Below are 12,954 nucleotides of genomic sequence, written 5' to 3'. Positions count from 1 at the left end.
CTGTACTGGCTAAGGGAACTCTGATCTCTCTTCATAGCAGTTCTCCAATTTCAGCCCAGTGGTGCATTTGTTTTTATCCTGAGGGCCAAAATGACCATCTTGCACTGTGTGCAGTTGTTCTTGGTTTGCAAAGTAACCTTTTAAATGTTGTATTTCCTGAATCGGAAACACTGTGCAGCATCAGCTCTTGAGTTTCTTTGCACTAAGAACTCGGATTGCTCAGTCTGACATCATTCTGAGCTCTCGGTATTTTCAGCTGTCACAGATGCTTATCAGATGGCTGGGAGAGGATGTAGTTTGCTGACTTGTCAGGTCTGACATAATCCAACTGTTTTATGCACCTTGGAATTTTTCAACACACACTTGAAAATTTTCTCAACAGACGCTTCTCAGCCAAGATGTGACTGTTGGACCCACAGTAATTCCTCAGATCTTCCAGTTGTCCCATTCTTTTTTTGAACTAAACTGCTGCCCATAGAGCCCCTCAGAGAGTAAATATTCTTACTTTGCATCTGAAGAGACTGAGAGAAAAAAAGAAACAGAGAATTTGGGTAGTGAAAGAACCGTAAATACTTACAAAAGTAACAGTGATCAAATTTCCCTTTTCCACCAGCCCTCTGTGAGCTGGTGTGAAGGTTGGCTGGGCCAATTCCCAGTGCAGCTCTATGTGCTGTGTCCAGGGCTTCTGCACTTCCATCTGCCATAGGGACCCCAAAAGGTTTTTTTTTTTTGTTTTACATGGACCTAAACATTCTTCTTTAGTGTTTTGTTTCAGGACCCTGCAAAAAGCCCAAAAGTTTTCTATAAAACTCCCAAAATAAATTAAATCTTTTTTAATTTTCATTTTCATTCATTTTTTATTCTTTCATTCTCATTCCAGAATGAAAGATCTCTTTAATTTCTGTGGTTTACAGTTTTGCTCAGTGCCCCAGAAGGTTTTATATTTTCTCAGTACAGTAGATGATCTTTGGACTTCTTTACAGGATTTGGAAGTAGAATTCTTCTCTCTAGTCAGATAATAGTTCTGCTGCTTCTCCCATTTACATCTGGACATCAGTGGTGAAACTATAGTGGTAAAATGTTCAGAAAACTTTTTCTATGTTATAAATGGCTTGTTTAATTAAATTAAACATTAAATTATATTCTTCACATGACCAAGTACTTGCACTTTTCACACTTCTTTTCTAATTGCAGGTTTGACCATAGCAATTTTCTGCTGTTGTGCTGTTGAAAGAAAAATTATATTTTCTCATAAATTGATGAAAGGTTGGGAACTTTGGTGTGAAGAAATAATAAGGAATACGTCGTGCCAATCTTTATCTGACCTGTACGAAAACCTCAAGTTTTCAAAAAGTGCAATACCCTTAAAGAATGTAATTGTTGCAAAAATGCTGTTGTGTGTCATTATCTTAAAACTTTTATGAAAAAGGAAAAAAACAAAGCAACATTGTGTTAAATTTTGATTTTGTTTCTTCTTTTTTAAAGAAACGCTGTGAAGAAAGTAAGAAAGCTCATAAACTCTGATTTTATTAGAAAGGAATACACTTCTGAAATTGTGCCATAAAGTGGGCACTTTTCAATCTGCAGGATATAGATACCTCTTTAATATACAGTAATGCATAATAATGCCAGTTTTTATGTGCTGTCTTACAGGGTACAGCACCTTTATTTGCACATTAGTGGAGGTACTGTTCAAACAAAAGATTTCTTAGTATAACAGAAGTTAAAATTTCACCTTTGTCTTTCTGAAATTGGAAATTTCACTCCAAACTCCAGCATGAAGAGCTCTTTAAAATTAAAATGTTTACTTTGGCTGTCTTGGGATGTGTTTGTTCACCTTACACCAGGTCAGCAGGTGCCGCTAACCCTCTGTAAGGTGAAATCTCAATCTGGCTCTTTGTTTTGCTTCTGATTTATGTTGCAGTTCTGGCTAAAAACTGTTTTATTCCTGTTTTGAGCTATCTCATGTGCTTGTTTTTCTATCCAGTGCACTGGAATAGATCCTGTGCTGATATTTTAGAGGGGTCATGAATATCCCAGAGAAGTTTCCTAAGAGTGTGTCTAAGTGAGCAGAAGCAAGTTTGGGAGCTGTCACAGGCAGAGAGGTGTTTACCCTTGGGTTTCTTAATTTTACCAGTTCTAAATATTAGTGAAAGTTATCCTCAATAGCTTTACTTAATTTTTAAAGTATGTTTACTACAAATCTCCACATCTGAAAGATGAGGCACTTTTTGATTATAAATATTTAACCTAGAAACATTATTTAACAGTGTCAAGGTAAACAGAGAAAATTGACGTGTTTTTCTGACAGCTTTTCTCTGTATCATCTAAAGAGTTGTATAACAAATCACAATCACAAACAAGATATTTGGGGTGAAAGCTTAGAAACTGTTCTTGTCAAACGTATATAGAAGGTTTAGGGGGAATTATGATCTTAACAGCTCTTTTGAATGAGTAAGGTTTGTTTGAAGTTTTTATTCCAAAATATTTATCTGCTTCCAGCTACTGTGAAATTGCTGTTCTATGGCCTCAAGTTTATAGTCTGGGGATTTTTTTTCTTCTAATACTTGTCTGAAAAGCTTTGTAGCCTGCTGGAGTAGGGTACCATGCATGAAGAACCACTCTTTGTTAGAAATGTTACAAAAATTATACATAAGAGGATCTCAGTTTAGTGAAATACAAATATAAACAGTAGTAAACTGACTTAATCTACAGCAGCACTCTCTTAAACCAAGAAGAGCTTCAAATTGTGATGTTTAGGACTAAAGTGGAAGACTCTGGTAGCTATTGTTGCTATTCTTAAAATAAAACAAAAGCCCTTTATGGAAAAAATACCAATTGAACACTTTATTTAAAAACAAACCAATCAACACAAAAAAACAAAACAAAACAAATCCACCAGAAACAAACAAACAAAAACCCCACTGTAGGAAAAAAAGTCAAAAAGCTGAGCTTAGCTAAAAATTGTGTTATATTTTTGGAGTTCTTCCACTAGAGGGTGGCAGTGTCTTTCCTTTGTAATGCTGTGCCTGTGCAATCTGTTCTCTCTGGATTTCTACATATACACATTGGTAATAGTGTATAGATGAAGAATAGGAAGTTTAATGTGGTATCTGGGATATATGTAATGGTATTACAGTTCTTACCATAGGCTTTTCTATTTCAGGTTACTGATGTTTGGATCCTATGAAAGAGAAACAAATGTTCATTGCACAATGGAGCTGAGCAGTAATGTTTGGGAAGAAAAATCAAGAAGTTCTATTAAAACGGTAAAAAAAAGGGTGTCATCTTCGCATATTGCACTTTGTCTTATGCTCTTGATATATTGTCTAGAAATTGTGTCTTTAGGCAATCAAATGGGTGATATAACATAAAAAAAACAACCCAAAACATAGCAGACCAGTTATTTATTTTTTACTCCACTGTCAAATTACTATATATGGATAATACTGTGTTCAGTTCTCACAGCTGTGCTTGAAACTGTACCTGGTTTGAATATACTGTCAGTGTCCAGCTGCATTAAAACAAATAGTGGAAAATATACATTTTATAGTCCTGTTATATTTGGGTGGGACACTGTTTAGAAAGCACTGAGTAAGGTTCACCTGTATTTGCCTGGCCAGTATTGTAGGGTAGTGTTTTACTAATTATTGCACTTGATAACAGGAGTTTAGCAGCATGCAGCCTGCAGATTGCCTGCCTTTTCTGTGTGTGTGTGTGTGGGTGAGAATGGCCTTTTTCTATTTCTTCAAAGACGAGGTGTGATGTATGAAAGAGCCTTGCAGTTTTACATTAGAGGGATATTGTGTTAGTAATCAAATTGAATTGGGCTTGTGCTGAGCAATAGGTAGTGTGCTTATTGAAGAAAACCCCCCAAAGCTTTAAAAAGACTTCATGTTAACAGTTGGTTTCATGTAAAGAAATCACTGGAACAAAAATGCCTGTCCTGCATTTTACCTTCTGCTGAGTGCCACTAACTTAAACCTGTGCCTTTGTTACATCTGACTGGAGTTTTGTTTGGAGACCAGCATCATTTTCCACTGGTGCAGCAAGAATCAGAATTTCAACATCTCATTCGGTTTTCTACCATTAAATTCCACTTTGCATTGGGTCTAAAATCCTTGTAACAAATGCTGTGATACTTGTTTTCAGCTTACTGCCAAAAAGAGTGTATGGCTGAGTAACAGCTGTGTATGAAAACATGCACAGATGTGCAGGGTTGATGCTCTGGCAGTGACGATGGCAATGCATTGATTTACCAGTGCACTCCTCTAGACAAATTAGCATGTGATTATTTTTAGAGGTTGAGTAGCAGTGTTTAGAACAGGTTCTTTGATACTGTAACAACAGAAGAGGAAAGGAAAAGCTCTCTGCAGACGCTGTCACTGATGTGTTTGTGACAGCAGATGGCAGTAGGAGTAAACGAGTGAGGGTGGAATGGCTTCTTTTAAAACTGTGGAAAACTACTCCGGGAGAGACTCTCAAAAACTCATCTTCTGTGTCAGTATCTAAAGTTAAATGGCAGGTTTTTACATGAGATGGCAGTTTTTAAAAAATGTTTTTGGAAATCTGGCCTGCAATGTACAGCAGGTTTTCTGTGCATCTGTGGTGCAATCCTTTGTTGTGTTCAAACACTGCCAGGCAGCAGAGACTCCTTAGTTTGCATTGCTGCATCTCGAGCTCAGCTGGCACTGGAGAATTCAGTGCCCAACCACCTTGAACCTGAGGCCCCTAGAATGGTGGCCTGGCTTAAAGATCCTGCTTTTGAAAGTCTTTATGTGTGGGACAATATGGAAACTGAAAATTAGCAACTTGCAGAACTGCATTTTGGTTCTCAATTTATATTCAACAGTTGTTGAAATATAGTGGAATCAGTGAAATCATGGAAATCTCTTTTCCTTAGGCAATCCAGGTAAATTTGCAAGCTAAATTACAAAATGTTAGGACTTCTCACTGAGTGGTAAGAAAGTAAGAGTATTTTTAAACAACAAAATTGGAAGTGTTGCTTACACATTTAGCACTGAAACTTAGTTTGTTCTTTTCAAAAATATTAACTGAGTAGTTAAATAGTAAGTTATAATGAAAAAATTGTGTTGTTTTTCCAAACAAAAAGTTTACTTCTGTCCTTAGTTGTGATTATTAGCCCTAATGCAGTATTAACCATGAGGCAGCTGATAACAATACTTAATATCTTTCTAATATTAAATCCTTATTTTAATGCTCACATGTGCGATACTTACTCAAGATGAAGTTAGAATGAATAACAACTTTGGAAACCATGAAGGAGAAATAGCAGACAAAGCTCTGATTTAACAGGGTCTAATTTATACAGGCCTCACAAAGTATGACTACGTTCTACAATGTTTCTGAGGAAAATTCTCATAACTTTCTAAACTTCCTGACATTTTCATTCTTTTTATTGTGTCAGTAGTAGTGATAAAAGATTGGACAGGTTTAATACTTTGTAATGAATTTTGGCAAGACTTTAATCTGATCCGAGAATTTATGGAACATAGTAGATGTCACAATTGATTTTGAAAAAAGATGCTGTGTTATTGAATATCTCTGGAGCATTATTGAAGTGTCTGTTACAATACAAAGGTGTCTCAGGCTTATGTTTGCCAAATCTGAAACACGAGTAAGACTTCAGAGAGTGATTTGGCACATTCCCATGTGAAACATGTAAACATCCTTAAATACCTTAATTAGTAGTACATGCTGCTGGAATTAGCATTAATCAGTGCATTGCTATGTAAAAATGATGTATGGCTAGGATGCAGTAATTAGCATTAGCAGCATTGGATTACCAGACAGGTGTTCTATGGTTAAATAATGAGATATCTCTAAATAATGAGGTACATGCTTGTAGATATGAAGTGCAGGCTATACCATAAATGTGGATGATTATGTCCACTGGACTGCCAGTCAGCAGTACCAGGTTGATTTCTACAAACAAAAAGAACTGTTCTTGTTTTCTCTTGGAGCACATCTGTTCAGAGTGAACCCTGGGCCCTCTCCACCCTCGTGCTGTGACTTTACCAGTGCCAGCACTTCCTGTGTAGTGTTGTGAAAGAACAGCATGATTTTCCAACAAAAAACAAAGTTTCTTGAATGTATAAAAGGAAAATATAGCCTGCCTTCTTTAGAACTGGCAGGAGAATGGACATGGAGATGAACTTTGAAGTATGAGTAGCAGAGACCTGAGGTAGCTTTGTAAGTGCCCCGTGCTTTGACTGCAGTGCCTTGACTGCTCTGTAGATGCTGGTGCTTTTCTCTGGATCCATCTCTTTACAGAATGACTCAAAAGTGCAGCTGTATTGAAGTGAGAATCTTGTTTCTTATGAACTGCTTTGAAAATCTTTGTAGTCATGTTTCTTTTATCTAAATACTGATTTTTCTGATAAAGTAGTTTTCTAGAAGTTGTAGAAACTGTTGCAAAGATACTGGTATCTTCTGATAGTCTTATATCCAGAAAACAAATGTAAATTGTAAATAGTTTGTGCTTTTTACTGGTTTAAAGAATGTGAAGTAATGGGGAGAAGTTCTCAACTGCACACCAAAAATGTCTCTTCCAAGTTTTCATTTAAAGTCTTTTTTTGTGAAAAATACAGGAGCACGAGAGAACTATTATTGATCTTAAAGTAAGTTATATAACCCAAGAAAAATATGAGGGAACACCTTTAAATTCTGGTGTCAACCATGTTGTCTGAGGTGGTACTGTAAGAATAGCCATAAGTTCATATTTCTCCAGTTTATTTCTACAGGCAGTAAGTAGTGGGGCTTTTTTATTGTTGGTAGGGTTTTTCATTACGATTTTTTAAAAACCCCTTTTATAAATATTAACTTAAGCAATACTGAAACTGCATTTCATATTCCGCAAAGTAAAAATTTCCATTTAAAATAGCATGTCTGGTGTCCCATAGGATTCACTCTTGCAGCATTTGTCTCAGAAGCACACAAATATCTCCTGAAGTAATCTAATAATGGAAAGAATTAAAGAATTAAGATAAGCATCCCAGTGCTTTTTTATGAATGCTGCTTGATGTTTTCTCCAGTTCATTCTGAACATTGTGGTCAGCACTGGAGTAACTCAAGGGGAGGACCTATAGCACCATCTTTCAATCTTGCACTATGAAAAAAAGAGTAATATTTCTCAGCTTTTCATAAAACTAAATGTCCTTTATCAGGGATTAAGGGGAACTTCAAGGTATTCCAGTACCATAATACATGAATCTAAAATGAAAAATAATGTAAATCAAATCCAGCACTTTCTGAAATGAGTTGCCTGAAGGTACTAAACTATAATGTCAAAATTTAAAGCAACTGTGAAATGTTAATTTGTGAATACATGGAGTTAAATGCCTCACAGTTGGCATTTCACTGTGCTTATTTAACAGCCTGCCATTTCAGCATTTAATCCTATCAAAAGAAAGAAGGAGGATTAAAGCAAGAAAAGCTTTTTGAAAATGTCACTTTTTATGAAAATTCATGGTCTTGTAAAACTTGGTAATATTTGTAAATACAATGGGGAATAGTTCTGAGATTTGTGCCTTACATAATATTCTGTAATCTGTCTTTCAAATAAACTTGAAGGCCATCAGGATTTTTTGAGTCTCATCCTAAACATTTAAGCTTTTTGGCTTGGGGCTTCAGAAAGCTTTACTGTGATTTAATGAACAGCCTTCTGTGAAAATGCACTGTAGTTCTTTATTGCTTTGAGACTGTTGAATATGAACATTAAAAAACACCCCACCAAAACCCCATTGACAGAGGGGTTTATTTCAGTGTATATTCAGATAGTTCTTTAGAACCCAGTGCCATTATTCCAGTCACAGCCTGACCTGGTATTCCTTACCTGCTCATCAGAAGCTGTCCTGTGCTGCATCCTGGGCATGAACACCCTCACTGGGGCAGGCAGAAAGTGGAACTTGTCACACTCTGGCAGTTGGCAGCAGACAGGACTAAATGTAGCACATCCATCCAAGTCTGGGGCTTCCCTTCCCTGCACCTTTTCCTCCCTGTGTCCAAATTTGACACTGGGGTTTTCCCTGGAGTGCTGCAGACATCAACTGCTTGCAGCAAATCTGACTCTCTGAGTCTCACATTTAAAATAGTAGATGAAAAGATTAATGGATAAAATAACTTGAGTGAGAAGAAGCTGTGCTGAGCAGTGCTTAGTGCTCTCTGTGTTCTTGCACTTCCTCATCCCCAGCTCTCGCTTTGAGAGCTGCCAACAAGCTAATTCATGATCCTTGGATTTAGGAGGAGTTATTCTAGAAACAGATACTTTGTATAGTGAAATAAGTTTGGTTTGAAGCCACCTAATTCCAGTTGAAATCTCCATTAGATTCTGTAGCCAAGTTGTATTGCAGATGCCATTGGTGATACTGTCTATCCAGCTGAGGTCTTCCAAGCTGGTATTTTGCAAGGAGTTGCCATCTGAAAACATGGCAGTGACCTCCTGATTGGTCACAGAGTCATGAAACAGGCTCCAGCCTTTTAGTTGGTTATGTTGGGTGAATTGTCCTTAGTAAGAATTTTCTGTATGACTATTCTAGGGCAAAAGTTATATGAAACTTCAGGCTTATTCAGGAATTTGATCTGTTCTTTTAGAGCTTTTTACAGAGCTGATATGAAAAGAATACTCATTTTTGCTGTGTTTTTATGCATATCAAAGCCAACCTGTAGTAGAGATTCTATGAGTTACCTTTCAGTTGACTGTTTTATGTATTATCCTTATAGTACCCAGTTTGACTGTCAGTTGTAAGCTTTTCTGGTCATACTTTTAATGTACTGGTTTATATTTAAGGAGATGTAACTGTTAAGTAAACAGTAAATTATACTTTTCCTTAGAAATGCTTGTAAAAGTGAAGACTGTTTCAAAGTGTCACCAGGATGTGGTGCTGGTGACTCTTTTTTCCCCCTATTCTTGTTGCCTGCTCTGCAACATGTCCAAATACTGAATGCAGTAAAGAGTTCTAAGTAGGTTTTACAGCAGCTGTCTTGCTCATTTGTGAAGAAATTGATTTACAGTGATAGCTGATCTTGCTAAATAAATAGATGGCTGATGCATGAAAGCTAACTTTGTTTGTATAAACAGTATGGTTTATTGTAAGAGAGATAACAGTGTTTTATTGACCAGAGTACACAAAGTGGTTTCTGGGTAATTCAGTATTTCTGGAATGACGTTTTCAATTATTTCCTTACATCCTATTGCAAAGTTGCATGGCCAGATGAGCTGGCAGCTTGGGTTGGAGGCTGCCTCACATGGCTGAAGTGGAAGGGGAGGGAGTTACTTAAACACAGATATCTACAGCCACCTTTGGAAAAGTAAGCTGTTTCTATTCTCATTGGTTTGTAGTTTGTTTTCCTCTTCAGCCCTCCAGTTTACTTTTAAAATATATTATCTCTGATAACCTTATAAGAGGTAGCCTTTTCCTAACATAGGTTTCTCTTTTCAGATTGAGAGACTGGGATCTGTATTTACTAAAGTGGTAGTAAGTAGATTAGAGCTAATTTACTCATCTTTGTGGATTTTAGTGATGTTACAATGTTTCCCTACCAAATCAAGGACCTCCTCAAGTTGGGCAGGTTGGCAGCTGTTTTCATTCTGTTGGTGAACAGTTGTCTCCAAAATAATGAAGGAGTGGAATCTGTGCTTGAATGTGTAATTACTGAACAGCAACGTTTTCCAGGGAGAAAGCCCAGAGTAGGTAAAAAGTTGTGGGAAAGAGGCCTGTGGCTGTGAGTAAAAATACTTGTTAAGAAATAGCAAGGTACTGGCACTTGGTGCTCACAAACTCTCCTAAAACCAGTCATCTTCCAAAATCTGTGTGAAATGTGCACAGGTTTAACAGGAAAGAGTTGCAGAATTGTTCTTTTCTGACTGTGAGTTGGTCAGTAGGAGCTTGTCTGAACATTACTGCCACAAGCAGTTCATCATCTGGAAGTTCATCTTGCAGTTAAAGAAGAGAAAATTACATTGGGGTTTCTGCAGACTGTCAAAGGATAGGCAAGTGCTTGTAGTTGTCACAGAACAGCTGATGTTTAACTTCTGCCCTTCAGGAATCTGATATTATCCTTACTTCTGAGTTTAAACATCTCATCCATTTATAGACTTTGGAGTGCATTAATAACTACTGAGAAGACCATACAAAAAATCTTAGCTGCTTGGTTCTGGTTCCTATTTTTTTGTTTATACTGGCTAATTTAACAATTACATTAGCTTAAACAAAAGCATCATCAGGTTCCATCCCAGGAAGAAATTTGGAATGGATTTTTTAAAAAAATATCTTTAATTAATAACTATAAAACAATTATTTGTATTAATTATTTAACTAGTAAAACTACCATTCTTTAACGTAGGTATCTGATGCTCCTCAGTAGGATAGAAATTAATTTTCATACAACACAAATAGTTAGTTAATGTCTACTAATTTTAAATTTTGTGGTTCAAGTGTCAAAATACAGGCATAAAATGTATTGAGTGACTGCAAAGAAAGATTTTAATTTTGTGGGAAGAATTCCTTATTCTGGGTGCACTCTAATGTATTGTAGCTCTTTTTATGAAGTCAAATGCTCTAAGTAGTTCAGATTCTTGGACTCAAGGTAATGCAGTGTTGTTGCATGTATCACATCTTGCCTTCCTTGAATGTAATTATTTAACTGAACATTATCTCAAATCGACTGTTTATCTCCTTTCTTTCTCCCTCTTCAGTCACAAGCTGAACCAGAAATTAGGTGCTTGTCTCAGTGTTACAAGTCTCTTCTAGGTCTGGTGGAGCTCAACACATGGAGGCCACACGGAGCGAATGAGAACAGTGGTGTATTTATATTGTTGTTGTAATTTTCACTGGTTACTGCATTACCGGTTACTGTGGCTATGTTATGTCTGTAGAAAAGCAGGAGTGGAATCTCACTTTGTAGGCAAAAGTGAATGTTAAGAAAATTATGAGTGCGAGATAAGTGATTCTTAATGGTGACCAAGCATCTGAAAGATAGTCTCCGTAATTTAAAAAAATGTATAAGCAAACATTTCATGAGGCAAGTGCAGTGCATGTTCTTCCAGAGCTCTGTAATGGCAGTAGAGAGCAGTAAGAGAATAATGTGAGTGGGCAGCACAGCAATTGTCCTGGAAAAGCCTTGGGGATTGGAATTGCCAATTCCCGTCATACAAATGAAATGACTAAAAGGTCACCTGGTGTATTAAGGTTAGAGGGAGCAGAGTCATGCTCTGCAAAGGCCACATGCAGATCAGAAGTGATCAGCAGTAAATCATCATTAGAAAATGGAGCATTTCCCTTAATGCAGTCTGGTAAAAGGCTGTCTCTGTCAGAGTTTGGGTGAGATAAATAGAATTTATGAACTATGAGTGTCTTCACAGATACTTTAACCAAAAGTCAGTCTATTCAGATCTATACTTATGTCATCCCTTTCTATTTTTAGCTGCTTAATTTGGAACAAATATAACGTCTGTGCACCCTCAGATCCATTTGATGTTAATTGAACCTTTAGATTTTCCTTGGCTGAATGAAAGAAAAGAAACTTAATTCCTAAGAAACCTGAGGCAAATACGTAGAAATATTTTTTATGTGTTTTGTTTGTTGGGTTTTTTTTTAATTATAAAAGCCATCTAAAAGCATATATTTTATAAATATGTATAAGTTATGCATATATATATATAAGTACATGCACTTAATAAATATATATATATAATGAAAAACATCAGTTGCTCTACTTCAGTTAAACATATATGGAAGTCTGATAACAAATTGACTATTCATTAAAAAATATAGATACTTGCAAATATAGTAAGTGACCCTTGAGAAACTGGAATTAACTCACTTGAAGTTCATCAGCAGTCAAGAAATAACGAAGTTGATGTTTACAGAGTAATTGCAGAAATCTGTTTCTAGGTTCCACAGTAGTTAAATCACACATCCGTGGGAATATATCAGGAATAGTCTGTATAGCAGCTTGTAAACTAAAAACAATCACTTTACCTAACATTGTGAGGTACACGGGGAGGAAGCATAGGATTACAGTGTTCTAATGTAAACAAACATGTGGTTCATCTCCACTGTAAATCTCCCTGTTTCAAACCAGTGATTTCTACTGGTTTAAATCAGATGCACATTTACAGTAGGATTTCATTGGACTAGTTAAGTGTACAACAAATAACTTGCTAAAAGTCACAAACTGCTGTTCAGTGACATGGTATTTCTGTGAAATGTGGAGTCCAATTCTGTTTGAGCTCTATAGTCTGTTCTTGAGGACTGTGAAACACACCAATATGGCAATTACTCTACTTTTGGATTCAAGACTGATGTATAGACTCTAGATCGAGTTCTCTCTATGGACATGTACATATAAATTAAAGTTTGGAAAACAAATGTGCATTTTGCAAGCAGAGTGGACAGTGGGTGCTTAGGCTGCCCCTGGTAGAGCCACTGCAGCCTCAGGGCTGAGGGCAGCACTTCCATACCACAGTCCTGGAGGTCTTGCTGGGCTCTGCTTCTGCTCTGTCCTCCTGGAATACTCACATCGGGATTAGCACTGCTGACACACTGGTGCAGCTTCCTCTGCAGGGAATGCACTTGGTGTGTCCCGGGAGCACCAGCACTTCCTAATGCAAATCAAAGCACGGGAGGTGGGGACCATGGGGAGGGAGCTCTGCCTCAAGAGCACACGGCTGAACTGAAGAGCTGTGGCTGTGCACAGCAGTAAGGAAGGGCAAACAGTGACTGTCAGCTTGGTGCAAGATACCATGTGCAGTGATAATACCTGCACCAGGTCTGCCGCATAAACAGAGAGCAGAGGAAGTAGGAGAAGAGTAACACAACCAGCAAAGTCAGCTCATGGGAGCAGAGTAGCTGTGAATATTTGGCTAATGTGGAACTTTTAAAGTGCCTGATTAATGTATATTATTGGCAGAAACAACCAGGAAATATGTGA

The 12,954-nt window shown here is 37.1% G+C and overlaps 1 protein-coding gene across 1 annotated transcript in view; it reads left to right on the top strand.

The window, feature by feature from the left end:
• The window catches only part of PDZD8 (PDZ domain containing 8), a gene marked incomplete at its 5' end in the record, with an annotated part of 52,671 nt that overhangs the window by 17,934 nt on the left and 21,783 nt on the right, over positions 1-12,954 (top strand). The window contains one exon of the mRNA XM_083866529.1: positions 3,167-3,269. Coding sequence (XP_083722655.1) covers positions 3,167-3,269 — 103 coding nt within the window. The remainder of the gene's footprint in view (positions 1-3,166; positions 3,270-12,954) is intronic.

This window comes from Zosterops lateralis (genome assembly GCF_965231275.1).
Source record: "Zosterops lateralis genome assembly, chromosome: 8".
NCBI classification, from domain to species: domain Eukaryota; kingdom Metazoa; phylum Chordata; class Aves; order Passeriformes; family Zosteropidae; genus Zosterops; species Zosterops lateralis.
The sequence above is the reverse complement of the archived record's forward strand: the minus strand, read 5'-3'. Positions and strand labels throughout refer to the sequence as shown.